This window comes from Heptranchias perlo, chromosome 18, assembly GCF_035084215.1.
Source record: "Heptranchias perlo isolate sHepPer1 chromosome 18, sHepPer1.hap1, whole genome shotgun sequence".
NCBI classification, from domain to species: Eukaryota; Metazoa; Chordata; class Chondrichthyes; order Hexanchiformes; family Hexanchidae; genus Heptranchias; species Heptranchias perlo.
Window position 1 is genome coordinate 6,475,587 of NC_090342.1, and position 26,890 is coordinate 6,502,476.

Here is a 26,890-nt window from a genome sequence, read left to right on the forward strand (position 1 = left end):
CTGCCCAATGAATAAGTTTCATTCATTTTTATACACCGAGCCCTGGCAATGCAATCCCTTTATGCGCCTCTAATACTCACTGGCTGGTTGGGTCTGGAAAAGGCTGGTCTTACCACTGTAGCCTCATTGATGGTTAAATGCTAAATCAAATCACCCATGTGTACCAGCAACTTGAGATGTGTGCAAGTTACTGGGACCAAGGTACATGCCTAGGTGTCCTAAAAAACTCGGACACTCATGACTTACAATCAACTCTTGTGTAATTAGTCTAACATAAACCTATTAACTGTCGGTAACCCCGAAATGAAAGCACATTATAGCAACTATGGCAAACGTGAATGTTTAATTATCTCTCTCCTCCAGCCCTACAACCCTCCGAGATCTCTGCGCTCCTCCAATTCTGGCCTCTTGCGCATCCCCGATTTTCATCGCTCCACCATTGGCGGCCGTGCCTTCAGCTGCCTAGGCCCTAAGCTCCGGAATTCGCTCCGTAAACCTCTCCGCCTCTCTCCTCCTTAAGAAGCTCCTTAAAACCTACCTCTTTGAGCAAGCTTTTGGTCACCTGCCCTAATATCTCCTTATGTGGCTCGGTGTCAAATTTTGTTTGATAATCGCTCCTGTGAAGCGCCATCTTAACATTTTACTATGTTAAAGGTGCTGTACAAATGCCAGTCGTTGTTGTTAATTATCTTCTTCATATATTCTTCTAAACTTCCACTGCAATAATTTCTTCAGGAGTGGCTGTTGGAATGAAATCTTCTCTCGATTATGTTTTCTTTTGTGACGTCATCTCTGATCTTTCTGCGCAGATATTCCGGATCATTCTGTTCCGTTATCCGCATCGACAAGTTCTGCAGAGGCAGTGTCACCGGTCCCAGCGAACACAAAGGAGAGGCTGGTGTGCCGAGCTCCGGTCCGAGCTCGACGTGGTGCCCAGGCCAGGCCGTTCAAGGCCCAGTCCGCTCCTTGCAGCCCTGCTAAAGTTCGAAAAGGTGTGTTTCTAAACAAGGGTCGTAGTTAATGAGCGAGAGCCTGCACTTTCTGACCCCCCCCTCCCCCCCCCAGTCTAAAACTCCGATGGATTTAAGATACCACCAATAAGTTGCCTGTGATGGTGCTCATGGTTAGTTGATGAACTGGTCAAGAAGACCTGCCTTTTACCAAGACCACTGACCGTTGGAGTACGTGAGACCCACGTGTTAGGAGGCAGCACTGTCATGGGAACGGAAGGAGGCCGTTCAGCCCCTCGAGCCTGTTCCGCCATTCAGTTAGATCACGGCTGATCTGCATCTTGACTCCATCGACCTGCCTTGGTTCCGTGACCCTGAATACCCTTACCCAACAAAATCGATCAATCTCAGGATTGAAATTTTCAAATTAACCCCCAGCCGCCACGGGTTTTGAGGGCGTATGGGTCTTAGACCTGTGTAAATGCAGTCCATCTGTGATGGTGGGTTTATCGTAGCTAAAATGTTCTACGGTGCCTAACCGTTGAGGGTCAGTAAGAGAGAAAATTGGTGGAGGTGGCCGGAAAGGTATATTTCAAGGGTGCTCTTGAAGGTGGAAGGCAAGATGGCTGATGGGTCTGTCACCGAGGGTAGAACGGAGGGGACACCAGTGTCGGAGGAGCGAAAGGGGCAACCTGGGTCAGGGGAGGGGTGGAATGGAGTGATGCTGTGGAGGGAGTTGTAAACGAAAGACTTGGGGCAGGCCGGTAGTGTTGGTGATGGGTGAGTGGGACTTGCTGCAGGATAGGATGCAGCGATGGGCCCCTGGATGAGCTGGAGTTTAAGCAGGACGGAGCTTGGGAGAAGGCCATTGGACAAGTAGAGTCCAGAGAAGACAACGGCGTGATTGATGGTTTGATAGTGGATTTGTCTTGAAGTAAGTACGAGGATGTCTAGTTCAGTGTCTTCGAATCCTCAGATGCCGCAGCAGAGAGAGAGAGAGAGAGAGGCCATTCGGCCCATCGAGTCAAAAAGCAAAACACTGCGGACGCTGCAAGTCTGGAATAAACGCAGTAAGAAATTGCTGGAAAAACGCTCAGCAGGTCAGGGCAGCATCTGCGGAGAGAGAAACTGAGTTAACGTTTCAGGTCGATGACCTTTCGTCAGAAGTTCAGAGATTTGACAATTTATAAGCAAGAACCGAGCCAGGGAAAGCGGGGAGGGGTGGAAAGAACAAAAGGGAAGGTCTGTGATAGGGTGGAGGGCAGGAGTGATTAAATAATGAAAGGGATGATGGCGTGAGGCAAAAGGGGGTGGTAATGGGGCAATAAAGAAACTACTGTTCTACGTATGAGCCACCTCGTCTATTCCCACCCTCCGTGTCCTTTTTAATTATCTTTATCAAGCAACTGTTTAATTCCCTTTTGCAAGTACGTTGGGACTCGGCGCAGAGGGTGATTAAAATGTGGAATTTTCTGCTAAAATGAAGAGATTTTTTTTCTAACCAACCCCTTTTTCATTTTGTTTTGTGTGTGTGAAAAACTTCAATCTGTGCCTTCTCATTCCCACCGCAGTGAGAAGCACTGAAGCAGAAGATTGTTCCAGTAAGATGGCACAACTTGCTGCTGCTTGCAGGCTGCAGTTTGAAGAAGACATTAAGTAAGTTGCTCTTGCAGTGAGACATCCATCCATTTCTCCCGTCCTGGCCTCTACAAGTCGAAGTATTTCCTTACTCTGGCGATCTCCATTCGGGCAAATTACAACTTGGAATTCGACTAATTTGGACTATCGTTTGGAAAATGAAATTGATTTCGAGCAATGTTTCTTCGAGATGTAAGATAGACGTAGACTATTTCTTACTGCGTTTATATAGCTCCTTTAACATAGTAGGACTTCCCAAGTCTCCTCACAGGAGCGATTATCAGACAAAATTTGACACCGAGCCACGTAAGGAGACATCAGGACGGGTGACCAAAAGCTCGGTCAAAGAGGTAGGTTTTAAGGAGGGACTTAAAAGAGGTAGAGAGGCGGAGAGGTTTAGGGAGGGAATTCCAGAGTTTAGGATCTAGACAGCTGAAGGTACGGCCGCCAATGCTGATGCACAAGAGGCCAGAATTGGAGGAACGCAGAGATCTCAGAGGGTTGTAGGGCTGGAGGAGGTTACAGAGATAAGGGAAGGTCGAGGCCAGAAAGGGATTTGAACACGAGGATGAGAATTTTAAAATCGAGGCGTTACCGGTCCAGAGCCAATGTAGGTCAGCGAGCACAGGGGTGATGGGAGAACGGGACTCGGTGCGAATCAGGATACGGGCAGCAGAGTTTTGGATGAGCTCAAGTTTATGGAGGGTGGAAGATGGGAGGCCGGCCAGGAGAGCATTGGAACAGTCTGGTCTAGAGGTAACCAAAGGCATGGATGAGGGTTTCAAGCAGCAGATGAGCTGAGGCCAGGGCGCAGACGGGCGAAGTTACAGATATTAACAGTTGCTCGTGCCAAAGAACATTTTCTTCTTGTTCTTGTAGGAGCTCGGGATCTCGCCTAGAAGATGAAGCTCTCCGACCAAAGTCCACCCCCTTGGTGTCTCGTCCCCTATTAATCACTAGCACTGTTGGTTCCGTTGACTCTCGCGTGAAGCCTCTGACCCAGCACGATTTCACGGCTGCCCAGTCTGAAGTGACGCTGCCGGTTTGCCATCCCAGCGGGCAGCTAACCCCTGTGACCTCGCTTGCTGCTCCCGGAACGGACAAAGGCTACTCCTGCTTCCTCAAGAACCAGCCGATTGTATTCCTTCAGACGTCGACCCCTGTCCTCATGCTGTATGGAAACGGAGACCCCAGAACTGAAACCTCTTCTGGATCCAGCGAGGTTCAACCCTCTGTGCGGGAACAGGCTTTGCCACTCGGGCCCGAGGAAGCGAAGGCTGGTGCGTTGAATGGAAACACATGCAAGCGTAGTAGTCCCACGGAACAATGTACGGTGTCTCACGGACCTTGGGAAGATGGCAAGCCAGAGGCTAAACGAGGGAAAATTCTTTGTTGCCTCGAACATGGCTCTGGAGGGAGTCTACTTTCAGAGTTGTCTTTACCATCTGTGGACAAGGTATGCATTTCACTTACAACGGTATTGAGTGAACCCTAATGCCGTCTCCTGGACTGGGATGGTACAGATTTGCTACTGTGATTTTTATTTTCATGTGGCATGTATTTTTTTAAATTCGTTCATGGGATGTGGGCGAGGCCGGCATTTATTGCCCATCCCTAATTGCCCTCGAGAAGGTGGTGGTGAGCCGCCTTCTTGAACCGCTGCAGTCCGTGTGGTGACGGTTCTCCCACAGTGCTGTTAGGAAGGGAGTTCCAGGATTTTGACCCAGCGACAATGAAGGAACGGCGATGTAGTTCCAAGTCTGGATGGTGTGTGACTTGGAGGGGAACGTGATTTAAATTGCAGCCACGTCATTGTGCAAACCAGGTGCTCCCAAGGAGGAGGAAAGTGGCTCAGTGGGCAGCGCACTCTCTCCTTCTGAGTCAGAAGATCATGGGTATAAGTCCCATTCCAGAGACTTGAGCACAAAGTCCAGGTGACACTTCCAGTGCCGTACTGAGGGAGTGCTGCACTGTCAGAGGTGCCGACTTTCGGATGAGAGGTTAAACTGGGGCCCCGCCTGCCCTCTCAGGTGGACCTAAAAGATCCCACGGCCACTATTTTGAAGAAGAGCAGGGAAGTTCTCCCAGGTGTCCTGGCCAATATTTATCACTCCACCAACATTAAAAAAAACACAGATGATCTGGTCATTATCGCATTGCTCTTGGCTGGACCGGCAACTTGGCTGCTGCATTTCCTACATTACAACAGTGTCTACACTTCAAAAGCACTTCATTGGCTGTAAAGTGCTTTTGAGACGTCCTGAGGTCATGAAAGGTGCTATATAAATACACTTTCCTCGCTCTCCTCGCGCTCTCTTTGCCTCCCTCGCTCTCTTTGCCTCCCTCGCTCTCTTTGCCTCCCTCGCTCTCTTTGCCTCCCTCGCTCTCTTTGCCTCCCTCGCTCTCTTTGCCTCCCTCGCTCTCTTTGCCTCCCTCGCTCTCTTTGCCTCCCTCGCTCTCTTTGCCTCCCTCGCTCTCTTTGCCTCCCTCGCTCTCTTTGCCTCCCTCGCTCTCTTTGCCTCCCTCGCTCTCTTTGCCTCCCTCGCTCTCTTTGCCTCCCTCGCTCTCTTTGCCTCCCTCGCTCTCTTTGCCTCCCTCGCTCTCTTTGCCTCCCTCGCTCTCTTTGCCTCCCTCGCTCTCTTTGCCTCCCTCGCTCTCTTTGCCTCCCTCGCTCTCTTTGCCTCCCTCGCTCTCTTTGCCTCCCTCGCTCTCTTTGCCTCCCTCGCTCTCTTTGCCTCCCTCGCTCTCTTTGCCTCCCTCGCTCTCTTTGCCTCCCTCGCTCTCTTTGCCTCCCTCGCTCTCTTTGCCTCCCTCGCTCTCTTTGCCTCCCTCGCTCTCTTTGCCTCCCTCGCTCTCTTTGCCTCCCTCGCTCTCTTTGCCTCCCTCGCTCTCTTTGCCTCCCTCGCTCTCTTTGCCTCCCTCGCTCTCTTTGCCTCCCTCGCTCTCTTTGCCTCCCTCGCTCTCTTTGCCTCCCTCGCTCTCTTTGCCTCCCTCGCTCTCTTTGCCTCCCTCGCTCTCTTTGCCTCCCTCGCTCTCTTTGCCTCCCTCGCTCTCTTTGCCTCCCTCGCTCTCTTTGCCTCCCTCGCTCTCTTTGCCTCCCTCGCTCTCTTTGCCTCCCTCGCTCTCTTTGCCTCCCTCGCTCTCTTTGCCTCCCTCGCTCTCTTTGCCTCCCTCGCTCTCTTTGCCTCCCTCGCTCTCTTTGCCTCCCTCGCTCTCTTTGCCTCCCTCGCTCTCTTTGCCTCCCTCGCTCTCTTTGCCTCCCTCGCTCTCTTTGCCTCCCTCGCTCTCTTTGCCTCCCTCGCTCTCTTTGCCTCCCTCGCTCTCTTTGCCTCCCTCGCTCTCTTTGCCTCCCTCGCTCTCTTTGCCTCCCTCGCTCTCTTTGCCTCCCTCGCTCTCTTTGCCTCCCTCGCTCTCTTTGCCTCCCTCGCTCTCTTTGCCTCCCTCGCTCTCTTTGCCTCCCTCGCTCTCTTTGCCTCCCTCGCTCTCTTTGCCTCCCTCGCTCTCTTTGCCTCCCTCGCTCTCTTTGCCTCCCTCGCTCTCTTTGCCTCCCTCGCTCTCTTTGCCTCCCTCGCTCTCTTTGCCTCCCTCGCTCTCTTTGCCTCCCTCGCTCTCTTTGCCTCCCTCGCTCTCTTTGCCTCCCTCGCTCTCTTTGCCTCCCTCGCTCTCTTTGCCTCCCTCGCTCTCTTTGCCTCCCTCGCTCTCTTTGCCTCCCTCGCTCTCTTTGCCTCCCTCGCTCTCTTTGCCTCCCTCGCTCTCTTTGCCTCCCTCGCTCTCTTTGCCTCCCTCGCTCTCTTTGCCTCCCTCGCTCTCTTTGCCTCCCTCGCTCTCTTTGCCTCCCTCGCTCTCTTTGCCTCCCTCGCTCTCTTTGCCTCCCTCGCTCTCTTTGCCTCCCTCGCTCTCTTTGCCTCCCTCGCTCTCTTTGCCTCCCTCGCTCTCTTTGCCTCCCTCGCTCTCTTTGCCTCCCTCGCTCTCTTTGCCTCCCTCGCTCTCTTTGCCTCCCTCGCTCTCTTTGCCTCCCTCGCTCTCTTTGCCTCCCTCGCTCTCTTTGCCTCCCTCGCTCTCTTTGCCTCCCTCGCTCTCTTTGCCTCCCTCGCTCTCTTTGCCTCCCTCGCTCTCTTTGCCTCCCTCGCTCTCTTTGCCTCCCTCGCTCTCTTTGCCTCCCTCGCTCTCTTTGCCTCCCTCGCTCTCTTTGCCTCCCTCGCTCTCTTTGCCTCCCTCGCTCTCTTTGCCTCCCTCGCTCTCTTCGCCTCCCTCGCTCTCTTCGCCTCCCTCGCTCTCTTCGCCTCCCTCGCTCTCTTCGCCTCCCTCGCTCTCTTCGCCTCCCTCGCTCTCTTCGCCTCCCTCGCTCTCTTCGCCTCCCTCGCTCTCTTCGCCTCCCTCGCTCTCTTCGCCTCCCTCGCTCTCTTCGCCTCCCTCGCTCTCTTCGCCTCCCTCGCTCTCTTCGCCTCCCTCGCTCTCTTCGCCTCCCTCGCTCTCTTCGCCTCCCTCGCTCTCTTCGCCTCCCTCGCTCTCCTCGCCTCCCTCGCTCTCCTCGCCTCCCTCGCTCTCCTCGCCTCCCTCGCTCTCCTCGCCTCCCTCGCTCTCTTCGCCTCCCTCGCTCTCTTCGCCTCCCTCGCTCTCTTCGCCTCCCTCGCTCTCTTCGCCTCCCTCGCTCTCCTCGCCTCCCTCGCTCTCCTCGCCTCCCTCGCTCTCCTCGCCTCCCTCGCTCTCCTCGCTCTCCTCGCCTCCCTCGCTCTCCTCGCCTCCCTCGCTCTCCTCGCCTCCCTCGCTCTCCTCGCCTCCCTCGCTCTCCTCGCCTCCCTCGCTCTCCTCGCCTCCCTCGCTCTCCTCGCCTCCCTCGCTCTCCTCGCCTCCCTCGCTCTCCTCGCCTCCCTCTCTCTCCTCGCCTCCCTCTCTCTCCTCGCCTCCCTCGCTCTCCTCGCCTCCCTCTCTCTCCTCGCCTCCCTCTCTCTCCTCGCCTCCCTCGCTCTCCTCGCCTCCCTCGCTCTCCTCGCCTCCCTCGCTCTCCTCGCCTCCCTCTCTTTATTGAACAGATCAGGAGTGTCATTGGGAATAGATTGCCTGCCTCTGTCCTGGGAAATTGGGCACTTTTCTCCTCAGATCTCAGTCTATTTCTGCAACGGAGACCTTTCCCTCGCAGTAAGGGCAGCTCGAGCCAACCGCTGGGGAGATTGAAGATCCAATCAGTATTTGACAGGAGCTTGGGAGCAGGTTAATTGGCTGCCACCAGAGATTGGGGGATGTTGTCAGCTTGGCTCAGTTGGTAGCACTCTCACCTCCGAGTCAGAAGATCATGGGTTCGTAGCAGGACGTAATCAAAGGTGATACTCCAGTGTTGTACTGAGGGAGTGTTTGTGGTTTTAGATGAGATGTTAAACTGTGACCCGTTCAGGTGATGTTAAAGATCTTGTGATGTTATTAAAGAGAAGTGAGTTCCCCTGGTGTCCTGGCCAGCTTCCTCCATCAAGGAACGTCATCAAAAAAGAGATTAATTGAGTCTCATTACTGTTTTTGAGGTCTTAACTAAGTGCAAAATGGCGGCTGTGTTTGCCCAAATAATCTCAACGCTCTTCATAGGATAAGGAAGAGGCCATTCGGCCCCTCGACCCCTGCTCCGCCATTCAATTAGATCATGGCTGATCTGCACCTCAACTCCATTTACCCTCCTTGGCTCCATGTCCCTCGATATCCTCACCCAACAAAAATCTATCGATCTCAGTCTTGTAAACTCCAATTGTCCCCCCAGCATCCAAAGCCTTTGTGCGGGGGGGGGGAGTCCTAGATTTCAAAGTAATTCATTGTATGCGGCGAGCTTTGGGATGTTTCAGAGATGTGATAACGCACTGTATAAATGCAAATCTTCCTTTTCTTTTGTTACGGGACAAGAGGAAAACAACAAAAATGGGAGTGGGGGAGAATTGAGTAAAGAAAAGTTTCTGTTTTAAAATGTGAAAAGGTTAGCTTTTAATGTGTAACCTAAATCAATATTTATCTTTTTTTTTTGAAGAGAACTTCAGCCCAACACACAGACTGTCTGGGAAATCACAGCAAGAGTTTCAACCATGTTCCTGGGACTACTGCGTGTCACCTTTCTCCACCCCTCAATGTGGAGGCGGTGATTAATTCCCCCTCTACAGGAACCCAGACTGAAGACTGCCACACGGAACTGCGGAACGCTGAAGAGCAGAATCACTTTGTAACGGTCGAGAACAGGCCTGCGGGTTTGTCCCTCTCAACGCGACCAATACTGAGAGACGGTAATCCAGAGGTAGGTCCAGGAAACTTAACAACAGTTTGAACGGTGATTGCAACTGGAGTCCGAATACGGAGGGACCTCTGATTAAAAATGAAGCTAGAGAATTCGGTGATGGTTCCCTCACGGTTGTGTCTGTGCAACTAATGCTAGGGATTTTTGTCTTTGTGGGCCTTTTGAGCGTGTACCATGGTCATGTATGAAGTTCCAATCCATGATCCCATTCATTTGCCTTTATCAAGTTGTTGCTGCTAACAGATCTTGGTGTTCCAATTCAGGATTCGCCTAGACTCTGAGGCATTAGCTCTTGAATCTTAAGGCCCTGATATTCAACCAGGGCAAATAGAATTAAATTGCTAGGACATACGGATGCCTAGGCTTTATGAATAGAGGCACAGAGTAGAAAATCAAGGAAATTACGATAAACCTTTATAAATCACAGGTTAAACCTCAGCTAGAGTATTGTGTCCAATTCTGGGCACCACATTTTGGGAAGGATGTCATGGCCTTGGAGAGGGTGCAGAGGAGATTTACCAGGATGGTACCAGGGATGAGGGACTTCAATTACACGGAGAGATTGGAGAAGCTGGAATTGTTCTCCTTCGAGTAGAGAAAGTAAAGGGGAGATTTAATAGAGATGTTCAAAATCATGTGGGGTTTTAGATGGGGAGAAACTTTCCACTGGCGGGAGCGTCAGTAACCAGAGGAAAACAGATTTAAGATAATTGGCAAAAAAAAAAAGTCAGATGGGAGATGAGGAGAATTTATTTTTCGCAGCGAGTTTGGACATCCTACTGAATGAATGAACCGCCTACATATCACCACTAAATACACCACCACCACCAATAACAATGTGCGTTTATATGACGCCTTTAACATACAAGTCCTAGAGAGCTTCACAGAGACGTCAGGAAAAAGTGGACACTGAGAGAAAGGAGGAGATATTGGGGGGGAGGGGGGGGGGTGACCAAAAGCTTGGTCGAAGAGGTGGGTTTTAATGATCGGATCGGAGAGTTCGGGTGGGGGGGTTTGATATGAAGTGGTCGAATGTGTTACCATGGAGTGGTGGGAGAGGGGCTTAAAGCTGTAATATCTCGCCTATTCCAAAATGAAAACACAGATCGGTGTCCATGAGAACCCCCTTTTACCCCCCCTCCCACTCACCCAGACTTGGGAATGATCCGGTTGAGATTTTCCTCCCCTCCACATATCCCACCCTCTCCCACTCCCTGTATAATTCCTATATCGAAACTGCTTCTCGCCCCAATCTATAACTGTACTGAATGTGGCGCCTACCTCCCTACCTCACTGTGCTGGGTGCTCTGAGCTGGAGCCTGTAACTGGTCTTCACTCCCTTTTAAATTCATTTACCGTTTCTAAAGGAATTCCCAAACACTACAATTGCGCAATTATCTGTAAACACTAATTACTCTCGCACGTATGGTCACAGTCTAAATTAGATTGTGCAAGAATGAAGTTGAATTGAAGTCACAGGCACAAAATGCAGCCGTGGTTACTGGTCTTAATTTGCCACAAGATGGAGATCTCGCGCTCCGAGCCCATTAGAAAATTGTCTCTCCCCTCCCCCTTCATCCCTTTCCTTTTCCCTCCCAGGCCTGCTATGTTCAATAATAACTTGCATTTATATAGCACCTTTAATGCAGTAAAACGTCCCATGGTGCTTCACAAGCATTGCCAAACAAAATTTGACGCCGAGCTACATAAGGAGATATTAGGACAGGTGACCAAAAGCTTGGTCAAAGATGTGGGTTTTAAGGAGCGTCTTAAAGGAGGAGAAAGAGGCGGAGAGGTTTAGGGGGAAATTCCGGAGCTTAGGGCCCGGGCAGCTGAAGGTACGGCCGCCAACGGTGGAGCGATTTAAAATCAGGGATGCAAGAGGCCGGAATTGGAGGAGCAGAGAGATCTCAAAGGATTGTAGAAGGTTACAGAGATAGGGAGGGGCGAGGCCATGGAGGGATTTGAACATGAGGATGAGAATTTTAAATTCGAGGCATTGCTGGACCGGAAGCCAATGTAGGCGAGCACAGGGGGTGATGGGTGAACGAGACTTGGTGCGAGTCAGGATACGGGCAGCAGAGTTTTGGATGTTTATGGAGGGTGGCAGATGGGAGGCCGGCCAGGAGAGCGTCGGAATAATTGAATCTAGGGTCGTGGGGCTCGAGGAGGTTACAGAGATGGGGAGGGGCAAGATAATCCGTTTTCATCCACGCCCTTTATAAGCGCCATTATTTTAAAAACAAACAACCTCGTGTAGCACCAAGTTTATAGTTACTCACATTTTTTTATTTGCTCACTTTTCTTCTCACTTTGGGGGAGGGGAGAATGTAATGATTCTGCGGTTACACTTTGGTGACTCACGGTGCTGTGATTTTTTTTTCCTAGCCTCTGATGGCGTCTGGAAATCGGTTTCTTATCCACGGTCAGGGTCGATTAGCCGAAAATAGCCAGTGCTACTGTCTGCCGGCCGCCCCGGGTGAGTGAAAACATGTATAGAGTTTAGATAACAGCTGTGGCCGGCTCCCCCTTTCCTGCAGGACATCGGCGAACCAGTTTGGTTTCCCGGACAATCCGGCCAGCGTCCGTGGTCGTTTTCGTCTGGTGCCAGCCCACAGATTACCGGATTTATTTAAATTCAATTTTACAACTTGCCATGGTGGGATGTGAACACCCGACCTCAGGGTTGGTAGTCTAATACTTCATGGCTTTAAAAATGACATAACTTCCCCCTAGTGACAGAATAATACATCGCATATTACATGCTTACATAGAATGTACAGCACAGAAACAGGCCATTCGGCCCAACAGGTCTATGCTGGGGTTTATTCTCCACACGAGCCTCTTCCCACCTTCCTTCATCTAATCCCACCAACATATCCTTTCTCCCTCATCTGGCTTCCCCTTAAATGTATCTACACTATTCGCCTCAACTACTCCTTGTGGTAGCGAGTTCCACATTCTCACCACTCTCTGGGTAAAGATGTTGACATTAAACTCCTGTCCTTATAAAACAGCGAATCATCTGACTTCTCATGAGCAATGCCGCAGGAGATCAGCTTTTTTTTTTGACACACCTGTCACACTTTGGTCCTCACGCGTGCAAATGTGCATCACACTTTTTTAAAATGTATATTTTTTTTAAAACACCATTGATTTTCAGTGCACAAAGAAATTTCCAATCGATAAATTGTAATTGAAGGCAGGAGTCACATTCTGGGGAAGAAAAACATAGAGACATAGAGCCAGTCTTGTCTCCAATTGAGCCGGGGATCTGTCCCAGATTAATTGGTCTCCAGTTGACCCGGGAAGCGATTGTGGTCCTGAGTGGGGCACACTTTTCCCCCTTTTGCTTTTGGACAAAAAGCCATCACCCGGGTAGAGCAAAAGTCGGGCGGGGGCAGGGAAATCACACGCCTGCACCACAGCCCGCCCATTTTTCCAATCCATTTAAACTGATGTACGAGAACGGAGCACGCTCTGTTACATGTAATCCTCCCCTCCAGATTTCCCTGTGCACTTTAGCAGCGGAATAGTACGCCGCGCGTTACATGGTATAACACCCCGTCCTTGTAATAACGGCGTGTCTGCTGATTTCGCTGTGAGCAATGCCACGGGGGGGGGGGGCTGTTAGTGCAGTACTGAGGGAGTGCTGCACTGTCAGAGGTGCCGTCTTTCGGAGGCGACGTTAAACCGAGTCCCCATCCGCCCTCTCAGGTGAGCGTAAAAGATCCCAGAACACATTTTCAAAGAAGAGCAGGGGAGTTCTCCCTGGTGTCCCGGCCAATATTTATCCCCCAACCAACATAAAAAAACATTATCTGGTCATTATCACATTGCTGTTTGTGGGATCTTGCTGTGTGCAAATTGGCTGCCGCGTTTCCCTACATTACAACAGTGATGACACTGCAAAAGTACCTCATTGGCTATAAAGCGTCTTGGGTCATCCTGAGGTGGTGAAAGGCGCTATATAAATGCAAGTCTTTCTTTTTCTCTCTTTCTCTCTCTTTTTCTTTCTTTATTTCTCTCTCTTTCTCTCTTCATTTCTCTCTTTCTCTTTCTTTATTTCTTTCTCTCCTTTCTTTATTTCTTTCTCTCTTTTTTCTTTCTCTTTCTTTCTTCCTCTCTCTCTCTCTCTCTTTCTTTCGTTTTATAAGCCTACTGCTGGAGATACTTGTTTAAACTGCATATTTCCTTCCTTCCTTCTCCCTGCCCACCCCCTCCACTCCCATTTTTGCAGGTATGAACGAATTGAGTCTGTTACTTTCCGCTAACCAGAGTCTAAGTGGAATCACCATCTCACCGAGCCAAATGACGTCAGTGAGTCTCCCCTATCAGATGGTGGTACCCGTGCTTTGCCAGACGGTTCCCACAGCAACATCCGCTGGGAGCACCATTCAGAACGCCGGCTTAATGCATTTCAACCTGCAGAACCTGGGCCTCCTCCCAACCACCCAGCTTTTAATGGGCGGTGTTTCCATGCCGACGCCATCCAGCACCACCACCATGAGATCCCCCTCACCCGAACGGCAGATTTATTCTCCGCTGCACTCCAGTCCTGCGCTCGCTCAGTATTCTCGAGAAAACGTTCCCGTCAAACTGGACCCTCCAGCTTTGCAACCCGTCACTATCCTCAAACTACAGCAACAGGTATGAGTTATACGTGAGGGGGGGAGGGGGAATGATGTGCAGGTGAAATGTCCACCATTGCCATTTGGGGGGGTAATCGGGCGGGACAGATCGCCCTGCCGTTAGCAGAACCCGCCCGGTTTTCAGCCCGTTGAATTGGCCGGGCGATACGCTACCCCAAGCTTACCGCCCAAGTGGTGATGTGAAAATTACCCCCTTTTTATTTGTTTTTGGGGATGTGGGTGTCACTGGTTGCTATCCCTAGTTGCCCTGAGGGCATTCCAGAATCAGCCAAATGGTGTGCGACCAGAGTCACGTGAAGGCCAAACCAAGAGTTACATGTAGACTAACCTGAAGGACATTAGTAAACCAGTCAACTGCAGCTACAATTGTACAGGGCTTTGGTGAGACCACACCTGGAGCACTGTGTACAATTTTAGTCTCCTTATGTAAGGAAGGACATACTTGCGTTGGAGGTGGTGCAACGAAGGTTCACTTGATTGATTCCTGGAATGACAGGGTTGTCCTATGAGGAGAGATTGAGTAGAATGGGCCTCCACTCTCTAGAGTTTAGAAGAACGAGAGGTGATCTCATTGAAACATGTAAGATTCTGAGGGGCTCAACGCTGAGAGGTTGTTTCTCCCAACTAGAGAGTCTAGAACTAGGGGGCATAGTCGCAGGATAAAGGGTCGGCTATTTAAAACTGAGATACAGGAATTTATTCACTCTGAGGGTTGTGAATCTTTGGATTTCTCTACCCCAAAGGGCTGTGGATGCTGAGTCGTTGAGTATATTCAAGACTGAGAGCGATAGATTTTTGGACTCTAAGGGTTTGGGGAAAGGGTGGGGAAAGTGGAGTTGAGGTCGAAGATCAGCCACGATCTTATTGAATGGCCGAGCAGATTAGTTGGGTTTTTACAACTGCCCAGCGGCTTCCATGGTCCTTTTCTGGTACCCAGCCCAAAAATTTTTATTTTTTTTATTCGTTCATGGGATGTGGGCGTCGCTGGCAAGGCCAGCATTTTATTGCCCATCCCTAATTGCCCTTGAGAAGGTGGTGGTGAGCCGCCTTCTTGAACTGAGTGGCTTGCTGGGCCATTTCAGAGTGCGATTAAGAATCAACCACATTGCTGTGGGTCTGGAGTCACATATAGGCCTGACCGTGTAAGAACGGCAGGTTTCCTTCCCTAAAGGGCATTAGTGAACTTGATGGGTTTTTACGACAATCCGGTAGTTTCATGGCCACCATTACTGATACTAGTTTTTTTTTAAATTCCAGATTTTATTTAATTAATTGAATTTAAATTCCCCAGCTACCATGGTGGGATTTGAACTCATGACTCACGGATTACTAGTCCAGTAACCTAACCACTATGCTACCGTACCCTATTAGCCATGGTGGGATTTGGCCTCCGAGTCTCTGGGTTGCTAGTCCAGCGCCATAACTGCTAGGCTATTGTAGACCCACATGTAACGTGCCTTTTGCCACCGTGGGAGTGTGCCGCTCAACGTGCCCAACCAAGGAAGAGCTGCAAAGCCAGTAGAATGGTTATAACTACACAGCCAAAAACAGTCAAAGAATGTCGTGATCATACTGTACAAGACCCCCATCTCCTGCCCAGCCAAAGGCTGGTCGTTGAGAATAGTGTTTCAAAGGCCTCAGTCACGAGGAACAATTGGAGAAACTTGGGCTTTTTAGCTTCAGGAAGGAGGATTCTGAAAGGTTCACTCCCTTTGGACTGCATTGAAGTGTTGGCCTCCGATTATATGCTTAAATTCTGGATTGGGGGTTTGACCCCACGACCTTCTGACCCCACAGTGAGTGCTATCCACTGAGCCACAGCCAACACCGATGCAAAATTATGTCGTTATTCCACTTGCACATGCAACTAAATCAAAATGCCGGTTCTATTTCTAATGATGAGCCGTAATGCATATTTTATTGCTATGTTAATCCTTTGTGATGGTGTCTGACTGATACTAAACTCTGTTCGAAGAGTGTTCCAGTATTACAGACACTGGTTGCTTGCGGTGTGAGCAACTAAGATGTGACAAATCGTATCTCTAAGGCTGGTCATCTCCTTCACAGAGCGAAGAAAGAAAGGACTTGCATTTATATAGCGCCTTTCAGGACATCCCACAGCACTTTACAGCCACTGAAGTACTTTTGAAGTGTAGTCACTGTTGTGATGTAGGGAAACTGTTGTGATTACAAAAACAACTTGCATTTATTTAGCGCCTTTAATGGACTAAAATGTCCCCCAAGGCGCTTCACAGGAGGGTTATCAAACAAAATTTAACACCGAGCCAGATGAGATATTGGGATCGGCTTGGTCAAAGAGGTAGGTTTTAAGGCATGTCTTAAAGGAGGAGAGGGAGGCGGAGAGGTTTAGGAAGGGAGTTCCAGAGCTTAGGGCCCAGGCAGCTGAAGGCACGGCCGGCAATGGTGGAGCACAGGGAGTGATTGGTGAACGGGACTTGTTGCGAGTTAGGATACGGGCAGCAGCGTTTTGGATGAGCTCAAGTTTATGGAAGGTGGAAGATGGGAGGCCGGCCAGGAGAGCATTGGAATGGTCAATGCAAGGGATTAAGTTGGGAATAAAATTCTACCCATGGTTTCTATTCTTTTGTTTTCCAGTCACCGGTCCCGTTGACTCCCAGGGACGGTCAGCAAACATTCGTGGAGACCTATTTCCATACACCTGTTTCCACAGCTCAGGGCAAGAAAACGGAGGGACTGCAGATTAAGACAGCGTCTCCCGCTCAACGCAGGCTGGAAATTGAGAACAGTGTTACAAAGTAATGGATTGCACGTAGCATCTTATAGATGATTGTTATTATCAGTGAAAGATTAACTGCAGTTGGCGCTAATTTCACCTCGTGTAAGGGGTTGAATTGCTGGTTTACTCAGACAAGTCAAACTCACTGATTGTTTACAAGTCCAGTGCACACACTGAATAATTTGAGAGTGCATTATTTTCAGCTGAATAGGTGTACAACAGAGACATGAAGCACTAAGAATTTTTAATCATTTTCCTTTTTTTTTGTGGTTCGTGGGAGAGGCTTTTAATAATAATGTTACAATTCACATTTTAATATATTAAGATTGCCGGAAAAACTCAGAGCAGAAAATGCTCCCTGGAGCCCAAATGGGAAGACGGTCTTTTGGCATCTTTCAGTGCAGAAGGCAGGTCAGTGACCTCTCAGAGGTCAGGGGAATGTAAAATGAACAGTTTCCAACCGTCTCACTGGGCACTGTACTTAGATGATGTAGTGTTACCTCTCTCCTTTGTTTTTATAAACTTTATTTCACTTGTATTTCCATTTGATGTACAGTCCAATCTGCGGCAGAAAGAGCTACCACAGCTAACATTGGACATTATTAATGTGAAAATATTGAATGATTGCAGAATACTGTGACATATCTAATTGTACTGTGTGTCGACCCTCAGCTGTCGCCAGGCAAGTTAAGATACCTTGCACCCCCCCCCCACCTCACCCCCAAAAAAAAAACCCATAGGAAGGGTGAGAGCAAAGGGTTAATTTGGAGTCACTACCAGACGACATAGTCACAACCAGATGGGATTTTAATTTTACTCATTTATCGGCTCTGCCCTGTCTCCTTGAGATTATCGGTAAGTTAGTGTATTGCTTTTCAGATAGTGGATGGCGATTGATGGATTCTGCTCCTTCTGCGTGACTGATGGAACTGCAGTCCACAATCTCACTTCGCCTGCTTCTGTACCCTCCGTGTCCCAAGCCCAGAGCTGCAGCCAAACACTTAATGTTAAGTTCAAAGCCATTACTGATCCAATCTGCGAATGGTTCATAATTTTTCCAGTATAGTTGTCATATCTCCCTCCCCAATGCAACAAAGTTGTATATTTCCCAAAAAGTTTTGCATTTAAAAAATATTGATTTTTTTTTTTTTGGTAAGGGATCTAGTTGGCCAATTGGAAAAGCCAAGTCTCCCAATTCACCCCAAATGGTTTAATACCATTAAAGGTGGGTTTTTATTCCTCTAGAGGTCTTGGCCTCTACTTGATGCTTCAAGGCCCTGTGGGGAAAGGGGTGCAATGTGTAGTAATTCATCGATACGATCTTTTTGAATGCCTCTGTAGCAACAGGAGGAGGCCATTCAGCCCCTCGGGACTGCTCCTCCATTCAATTAGATCATGGCGGATCTGCACATCAACTCCATTTACCCGCCTTTGCTCCATATCCCTTACCCAAGAAAAAGCTATCAATCTCAGCCTTGAAAGCTCCAATTGTCTCTCGGTATCCGCAGTCTTTGGGGGGGGGGGGGGAGAGTTCCAAATTTCCTTTGTGGAAAAAGTGCTTCCTGATTTCACATCTGAATGGGCCTAGCTCTAATTTTTAAGATTATGTCCCCTCTTGTTCTTTATTTCCCCCACCAGGGTAAATAGTTTCTCTTTACCTACGCTATCAGATCCTTTTAATATTTTAAACACCTCGATCAGATCACCCCTCAATCTCCTATACTCCAGGGAATTCAAGCCAAATTTCTTCTCCCTTTATTCCGAGCACTAAATAGGGACGAGAGCAATTTCCCTCACCACCACCCTCACAAACCTTATTTGTTCATTCTCTGGCACCAATTAATGACCTCACTGGTCTTTTGACATGGCCAACATGCTAAAGGGTGAGCCAGAAGGAAGGATGTTGCTGTTTACATTCTCTCAGGCCTAGCACGATGTTTAATTAACTAAATTATCTGTCAATGAAGAGTGATGAAATAAAGGAGTAGAATTACATAGAATGTACAGCACAGAAACAGGCCATTCGGCCCAACTGGTCTATGCCAGCGTTTACGCTGCACACGAGCCCCCTCATCTAACCCCATCAGTGTAGCTTTTAAGTTGGTTTGGTAGCACCTTTGTGTTGATCTGATCAACTTTCCTCACCCTTGACGATGACTCCTACAACATTTAGAGGACATAATCCCCCTTGTACATGAAACACAAAAAGTCAACATACAGGTGCAGCAGGTAATCCGGAAAGCAAATGGAATATTGGCCTTTATTTCTACGGGGACGGAGTACAAATGTAGGGAAGTCATGCTACAACTGTACAGGGTGCTGGTGAGACCACACCTGGAGTACTGCGTACAGTTCTGGTGCCCTTATTTAAGGAAGGACATACTTGCATTGGAGGCAGTTCAGAGAAGGTTCATTAGATTGATTCCGGGTATGGAAGGGTTGTCTTATGAGGAAAGGTTGAACAGGTTGGGTCTATACTCATTGGAGTTTAGAAGAATGAGAGGAGATCTTATTGAAACGTACAAGATTCTGAGGGGACTCGATAGGGTAGATGCTGAGAGGTTGTTCCCCCTCATGGGGGAATCTAAAACTAGGGGGCATAGTCTCAGAATAAGGGGTCGCCCGTTTAAGACGGAAATTAGGAGGAATTTCTTCTCCCAGAGGGTCGTGAATCTTTGGAATTCTTTACCCCAAAAAGCTGTGGAGGCCGAGTCATTGAATACATTCAAGGCTGAGTTAGACACATTTTTGATCAGCAAGGGAGTCAAAGGATATGGGGAAAGGGCGGGAAAGTGGAGTTGAGGTAAAAATCAGATCAGCCATGATCTCATTAAATGGCAGAGCAGGCTCGAGGGGCCGAATGGCCTACTCCTACTCCTATCTCTTATGGTCTTATAATGACTGAACGTTTATGCAACACAGCGTGGCACTAATAAGTAAATGGAACAGTTTGCTGTCGGTTTGAAGATTTTTCTGTGCAGGCTAAACTATTCTGTGTTGAGATAGAATTTTCAAAAGAATCTACAAATTCAGTATGGGATTCAATACTGCTGCAAGTTTAAATCGCCCCATTAAAGGGGGAGTGGTGGTGTATTTTTTGCCCCACGGTTGGAGTGTGGACATAACGGTGGTAGCCTCTGGACCTACATTTAAAGTTATAACACCCAGTTTCCATTAATTTGCAGTTGTCTCCAGTCAGTGCTACTAACTGATATTTGATGTTCTGCTTTAGGGTTTCTCCACCAATGAGGTAACAGCCCTTCCCTTTCCTTCCCCCCTCCCCCCCAGGCTAACCTAAATCAGAACAGGACAACTTAGCAAATAAGAAACATAAGGTCCACACAGCACTTAGCTGGGTGAGCTTTGAGAACCCGATTGTCGGGAGTTAGGGAGTGGTCCAATATGACCTTGGGCTGTAGTTTGAACACCCCGTGGCCCATTGCATTCACTTAGGAACAGGAGGAGGCCATTCAGCCCCTCGATCCTGCTCCGCCATTCGATTAGATCATGGCTGATCTGCACCTCGACTCCCATTTTATCCGTCTTTGCTCCATATCCGTTGATACCCTTGCCGATCTTATCGATCTCAGCCTTGAAAGCTCCGATTCACATTCTGAAATGAACAACACCTGAATAACGAGGAAGAAATAAGATAATTTATTTTACACTTGTCAGGTCATCTTAATAGTGAAAAGCAAAATACTGCGGATGCTGGAAATTGGAAATAGAAGCAGAAAATGTTGGAGGCAGCATCTGCGGAGAGAGAAACGGTTAATGTTTCAGGTCGATGATTCTTCTGAACTGACGAAGGATTATGGACTGGAAACATTAACTCTGTTTCTTTCTCCACAGAGGGTGCCTGAGTTGCTGAGTGTTTCCCAACATTTATTATTATTGTTAATATTTATGTGAACTTGGAATTATCCTGCAGAAGGCAGAAGGGTTTTTCAGATTATGTAGAATGACAGCGAAAAAAAAAGTTTGCCGTCTAAAAATAATTTCCCCGGCGAGCAGTTTATCTCATTGTTGAACAATGTGTCTGAATAACAATTTGCACTTGCTGTTTATGCAGCAATTGTCAGTGAGGATTGACTGTTGAAGGGCAGTAATGAGTTGCAGTGGGCAATTTATTCCATCTGTGACTCAATATATTGCGGCAGGTACTGTTTAATTGCAGGAACAATCTTCACAAAGCTTTCACACTGTGTGTGGTATCAACAATGACATAATTTCCTCATTGTCCGTAATACTGAATCAGGATGCCCTAGAGTAGGAAGTTTTTATGAAGCGTTTCCTAACACCCCAATTGGCATTATGCCCATTACAGTAATGAACTGATGGGCCGAGTGGCCTCCTTCTGTGCTGTAAGATTCTATAACCATATTGATTAAGGAAGTTCTCGGATTGGTCTGTATCACCCTCCGAGTCTCACTGGCCTCTCGCGTTCCTGGGTTTGGGAAGGAAAATGTTGGGGCCGTTGTCCAGTGACGTCCTGCTGGAAAGTACGAATGCCTGGATGTTCGGTGAGGACGGGATCAGTTCTGATGCCTGCCCTGGTCAAATAGCTGCTGGACACCTATTGGGAGAGGTGCTGGATCGGTGGAGCCCGGCTCACCACCAGTCAGCGCTGTCGGGAGAGAATGTGTTGGCGGGGTTAGTGGTCCATCTTCTTAAACGGTACGTGTCTTACTGCTCCGAGGGCCTTTTACTTTGAGTGCAAGTGAGCCCAGTAATGGCCTCACAGGTACACTCCCTTTCATCTTTTATTCCTTGAAATTGTTTTTAGTTCAAAAGAACCTTGAGCCATTTTACGATCAAATCTGATTTGCAGTGCCAAACACTTAGAAAACTGCACCTGTAGGAAGGGTGATGTAGCAAACATTAGGAACAGGATTAGGCCATTCAGCCCCTCAAGCCTGCTCCCCCATTCGATTAGACCGTAGTTGATCTGTACGTCAACTCCATTTACCTGCCTTTGCTCCATATCCCTTGATACCCCTACTTGGGCCTGAAATTCTTGAGGAAGCAGGGAAGCAGAGTGGAGTTTCCACCTGCTTGTTGATGTGCCCAACCCCATTGGAAATTCCATGGTTTTCTGTAGCGATGGTCCTACTGGGGAGGGGTTTGCTGTGGTATCTTGACGTGGCCCTCTGGGGAAGGGGCTGGTTTCGGCAGTGGGATTAATCTGTGTATTTCTCCTCATTTACGCCCATATTATGGTCCCGCCCCCAGAATTCCTGAGAATTCCATCAGAGTCGGGAATTCCAGCTGCCAGTGCGTCGCTGAACACCCCCCACCCTGGGAATTGTGGGGCCCCTATCTCTCGATGCTTAAAATGAGTCATAAATAGTATTTATGACATTACAGCTCTTTTGGGGGGGGGGGAGGGAGGGGGTGAATGAATGAGTCAATCCTGTAAACTTGATCCATTCATAAATGAGAATATTGAATTATGATACTTGACAGTTTTTTTACAACTTGTTTACATTGTAATTGTTACAAACACGGTGCTGATTTTGTACTTAAAATGCTGGAATCTTTTTAATTTTGATGCTGCTTACTTGCGATGTCTGTATGTGCACTGCTAGTTTGTTAAATTAGTATTTCACATTTCTTATTGCTGCTTTTTAAAATGTTTCCATGTGCTTTAGCGATGAAGCTTGTACAGGGGGGGGGTCTTTGTGCTTCTAGGACGGATAGTGATGGGTGAAGTGGAAAAGTCAGGTTACTCACAGACCAAGTCACTGTTTCATCAGTGATCCAAACATAGGCGCAAAGCCCAGAAATTCCAGGAGGGATCTCGATCGGGGGTGAAACAGAATTTCTGCGTGCTTCGGTGTATGCGCCCCTGTTCCTGGCTCGTACCCCTGGGGTAAGGGATGTTTTATGGATTGCAGCTGGGACGCCCGTGATATTTCCAGCGTCCACCCCTGGTGAGGGGAGGAAACATGCATTTGATGCCTTACCGCGGTGTAAGTCCAGAAGCGGCCGCAATAATAATTATTTTTTAAAATGCCCCTTTTTTTAAAAAAACAAGAGGCCGAAACCAGCCTTTTAATCCAGCCCCTGCGCTCATCGTTGCTAGGGCGCAAATCAATAGGAAATACATCATGTGCCTTATTCCCCCTCATTTGAATGTTGTCGTAACATGGCTGCCCACAAGTGGACGGGACACATTACGTACCTGCCCCACTAACAGTGGAATGTTTGATGGGCGGGGTTCATCCCAAATTTTGTCCCTGTCTACCCAGATAAAGGCATTTTCCTGCCTGCCTGCCGCCCGGAATTTCAATGCTTTGACTTTTGCTTAAGTTCTCTGCAAGACAACTGAATAAAAAGTAAAAGAGCCAAGCCTGTTGCTTATTCTTTCTCGGCTTCAAAACATTCGTTTTTAGTCCACTTTCAAAGGCTAATTCCATGCTGTCATCGGGGGTCCGAGTTGGAAGATGAACAGAACCAGGACTGATCTTTCCGATTATTTTTACTCCTCCCCGCCGTGTGACTCCGGATTGTGCTGGACAGGACTGAGAGTTGGGCACAGTTATAACCTAAAGAATAAAAATATTCAACCATCCCTTGGAAGGAATTCCCCATTGGGCTGATACCTGCTCTGGTTTGCACACTACAGGAATAGTGGTTCCCGCCTGGGCAGTGACCCTGGCAAGAAGTGATTTGGGGCTGAAATGGGTGGAGGGGGAGAGAAGAGCTGAATTTAATAAAATACGCACCCATCACTGGTTTGTTGTTCTTCTCAGAATTAATTGACCGAATGCTTTCATTGTCACAGAGTCTTTGAAACAAAATTTCTGGCAAAACCTTGGCTAGCCAGGGTTAAACATATATAACTAGGCAGGAGGTCTGGCTTCAGGAACTTGTGAAGATGTGAAGCACTCGCTATTTGACCTGGTGAAGAGTTAAGAAATTGTGTCAATTTCCTGTGTTGTTGGAGGGGGTACAGAGAAGGGTCTTCAGTTATAGGAGGGGGGGTTACAGAGAAGGGTCTTCAGTTATAGGAGGGGGGGTTACAGAGAAGGGTCTTCAGTTATAGGAGGGGGGGTTACAGAGAAGGGTCTTCAGTTATTGGAGGGGGGTACAGAGAAGGGTCTTCAGTTATGGGGGGGGTACAGAGAAGGGTCTTCAGTTATGGGGGGGGTAAAGAGAAGGGTCTTCAGTTATAGGAGGGGGGTACAGAGAAGGGTCTTCAGTTATGGGGGGGTACAGAGAAGGGTCTTCAGTTATGGGGGGGTACAGAGAAGGGTCTTCAGTTATGGAGGGGGTACAGAGAAGGGTCTTCAGTTATTGGAGGGGGGTACAGAGAAGGGTCTTCAGTTATGGGGGGGTACAGAGAAGGGTCTTCAGTTATTGGAGGGGGAGTACAGAGAAGGGTCTTCAGTTATGGGGGGGGGGGTACAGAGAAGGGTCTTCAGTTATAGGAGGGGGGTACAGAGAAGGGTCTTCAGTTATAGGAGGGGGGGTACAGAGAAGGGTCTTCAGTTATTGGAGGGGGAGTACAGAGAAGGGTCTTCAGTTATTGGAGGGGGAGTACAGAGAAGGGTCTTCAGTTATGGGTGGGGGGGGGTACAGAGAAGTGTCTTCAGTTATTGGGGGGGGGGGGGTACAGAGAAGGGTCTTCAGTTATAGGAGGGTGGGTACAGAGAAGGGTCTTCAGTTATAGGAGGGGGGTACAGAGAAGGGTCTTCAGTTATAGGAGGGGGGTACAGAGAAGGGTCTTCAGTTATAGGAGGGGGGTACAGAGAAGGGTCTTCAGTTATTGGAGGGGGGTACAGAGAAGGGTCTTCAGTTATTGGAGGGGGTACAGAGAAGGGTTTTCAGTTATTGGAGGGGGGTACAGAGAAGGGTCTTCAGTTATTGGGGGGGTACAGAGAAGGGTCTTCAGTTATAGGAGGGGGGTACAGAGAAGGGTCTTCAGTTATTGGAGGGGGAGTACAGAGAAGGGTTTTCAGTTATTGGAGGGGGTACAGAGAAGGGTTTTCAGTTATTGGAGGGGGGTACAGAGAAGGGTCTTCAGTTATAGGAGGGGGGTACAGAGAAGGGTCTTCAGTTATTGGGGGGGATACAGAGAAGGGTTTTCAGTTATAGGAGGGGGGGTACAGAGAAGGGTCTTCAGTTATAGGAGGGGGGTACAGAGAAGGGTCTTCAGTTATAGGAGGGGGGTACAGAGAAGGGTCTTCAGTTATAGGAGGGGGGGTACAGAGAAGGGTCTTCAGTTATTGGAGGGGGGTACAGAGAAGGGCTACACAGTTGACGTACGAGAAAGGATTAACTATCCTGGCTCTTTTCTCTTGAAAAGAGAAGACTGAGTTTAAAAATTATGAAAGGTTTGAACAAATTGGATCCAAGCAAGCTTTTCAGCTGCAAATGGAATTTAAGCACAAAGGGTCATTTTTACAAATCATGGACAACAAAAGGAAATAGAAAATGCAGGAGGAACTTTTTTTAATAGAAGGTTGGTAAGTGTGGGGAACAGGCATGGGCGGTGGAACAAAAAATCTTAATGGGTTTTGTGAAGGAACTAGAGGTTCTTATCAACAAATGGGATTCGGAGTTATTAGAACTGCACCAAGGGAATACTGGATAGGTGGGCTAGATGGACCAATGGTCTGCCGTCTGAAACTTACTACGTTGGCACTTGGATTCTTATTGAGTTACCATAAACTACCCAGTTACCTCTGAATTATACAGTTTAACTCTTACTGTGACTTTTTTTTTTAAAAAGGGCACCAGGAATGGGACTAAATCGTCAGCCCTTTCAGAGAGCTGGGGTAGGCACATTGGACCTAAAGGCCTTCTGTGCTGTAAAGTTCTACGGCCCTGAACTCCCAGCAGAAAGGAACCAGGGTGCAATTCCGACAAGGTGGGGGGGGGGGAGGTGCAATTTGGGGGGGGGGCACTCAGACCTATTGATGTGGCCCTCCAGATGGGGATGGGCGCTTCTTCAGTTTGTCGCTGTTCGTCAATGGCCCACTTTTGGGGCATGTTGCGTTGGGGGAGGGGTTTCCTGAGCTACCCAGGAATTCCGACCATCTCACTACCCGATAAGCCTAGCGGGATTTACACCGTACGGGTCGGTCCTGTTCTGGGCCTTAGGAAAACCGGAGGACTGCGGGAAAGAAAAGTCATCGATCCCCGAGTGATCGGTTAACTTTAATGGGCTGCCCTCTGCTTCCTGAGAGGAGGCGAAAGAATTGCGAGGTCTTTTGCCCTTTGGACCCTTTTGGGGGCTCAGGCTCCCACTTTTGGAGCGGCTGGGTGATGCTCCAATTTACCCCATTTCGTTGGGACGGGGGCCTCAGTTGCTTCTCCCCCATTGGTAACACTCTCACCTCTGAGTCAGAAGGTTGTGGGTTCAAGCCCCACACCAGGACCCGAGCACATAACGTAGGCTCACACTTCAGTTGCAGGACTGAGGTAGAAGTGCTATCATTCAAATAAGACATTAAACTAAGGCCCCGCCTCCCCGTTCAGATGGATGTAAAAGAGAGGGCGCTGTTCTGGACAAGATTCTCCCCTCAACCAACTCCATCAAAACCTCCTGGTGACATGTTTTTAAATTCATAAATCTAATCGCCTACAAAACAAACAATGACAAACACTTTGTAAGTAACTAACTGGCTTTGAAGCGTTTATGGCTGTCCTGAGGACCCGACAAGGGGCGGAACAGGCTCGGGGGGCTGAATGGCCTACTCCTGTTCTTATGTAGACAAGATGTTACATAAATGCAAATTCTCTCTCCTTGCAATGAAGCGGGTGGGTGATGTTCTGTGAGTGCTCAGTTGGGAGTTGTTGAATTGAATGTTTCTCCTGGAGGTTGACAATAAATGAGAGAGAAAGCCAACTTCACATACAAGGCACTCAACGATGGCGTAGGCACTCACCGGTACTTTGAAAGCCACGTGGTTATGAAGCAGTGCTCAGGAAAAAAACCCACCCTGAACCACTACACTAACACATTCCCCCTTTACTTATTATGAAACCATTTAACCCTGCTCTGGAGAGAGAGAAAATTAGATAGGAGCATTCATCGGGTCACTCTTGTCTACACCTCCTGTGCCCGGTCAAGAATGGCACTGGTGGTGCCCAAATCAAAAGACCCTGCATCGCCGTTTGATCCACGGGAGCTGCATGCCCAATGGAAGACTATTAATTGGGGAGACAGAGCTGCAAAGCTTCAAAAAGCCAAACTTTTACAATTAGATTAGTGTTCTGAATAATAATCGCACTCATTAACCTATCTGTAGGGTTCTGTCTCACGAATGCTGAAAACTGGACCAATTCATCACCATTCACAGTTGCTCATTGGCCACTGGCGCCTCACGCCATCCATTCTGGCCCAGGCACGATGGGCCGAATGGCCTCCTTCTGTGCTATATCATTCTGTAATCAAAGGCAAATGAATTTCCACCACCTCACTAATAAATGTCACAAGGAGTTGAAGGTTTTATTTACGTTTGCTTGCTCCGCTGCAGGGTCATCAATGCACTGGTGAGGGGCTCGGCTCTACTGACAAAACAGCTTCATTTAAACACTTTGTGTGTTTACCGATCGCTGTTTAGGCCAGTGATGCCTTTCTCCACCGTGTTTTACCTGTAGGGGAGGGGGCAAG

The 26,890-nt window shown here is 48.6% G+C and overlaps 1 protein-coding gene across 1 annotated transcript in view; it reads left to right on the plus strand.

Moving 5' to 3' along the window:
* Positions 1–16,348, plus strand: part of e2f7 (E2F transcription factor 7) — a 29,376-nt gene extending 13,028 nt beyond the window's left edge. The window contains exons 7-13 of the mRNA XM_068000025.1: positions 810–992; positions 2,522–2,606; positions 3,468–4,044; positions 8,596–8,805; positions 11,245–11,335; positions 13,097–13,506; positions 16,125–16,348. Of these exons, the coding sequence (XP_067856126.1) occupies positions 810–992; positions 2,522–2,606; positions 3,468–4,044; positions 8,596–8,805; positions 11,245–11,335; positions 13,097–13,506; positions 16,125–16,289 (1,721 nt within the window). The 3' untranslated portion in view covers positions 16,290–16,348. The remainder of the gene's footprint in view (positions 1–809; positions 993–2,521; positions 2,607–3,467; positions 4,045–8,595; positions 8,806–11,244; positions 11,336–13,096; positions 13,507–16,124) is intronic.
* The last annotated feature ends 10,542 nt before the right edge of the window (positions 16,349–26,890 follow it).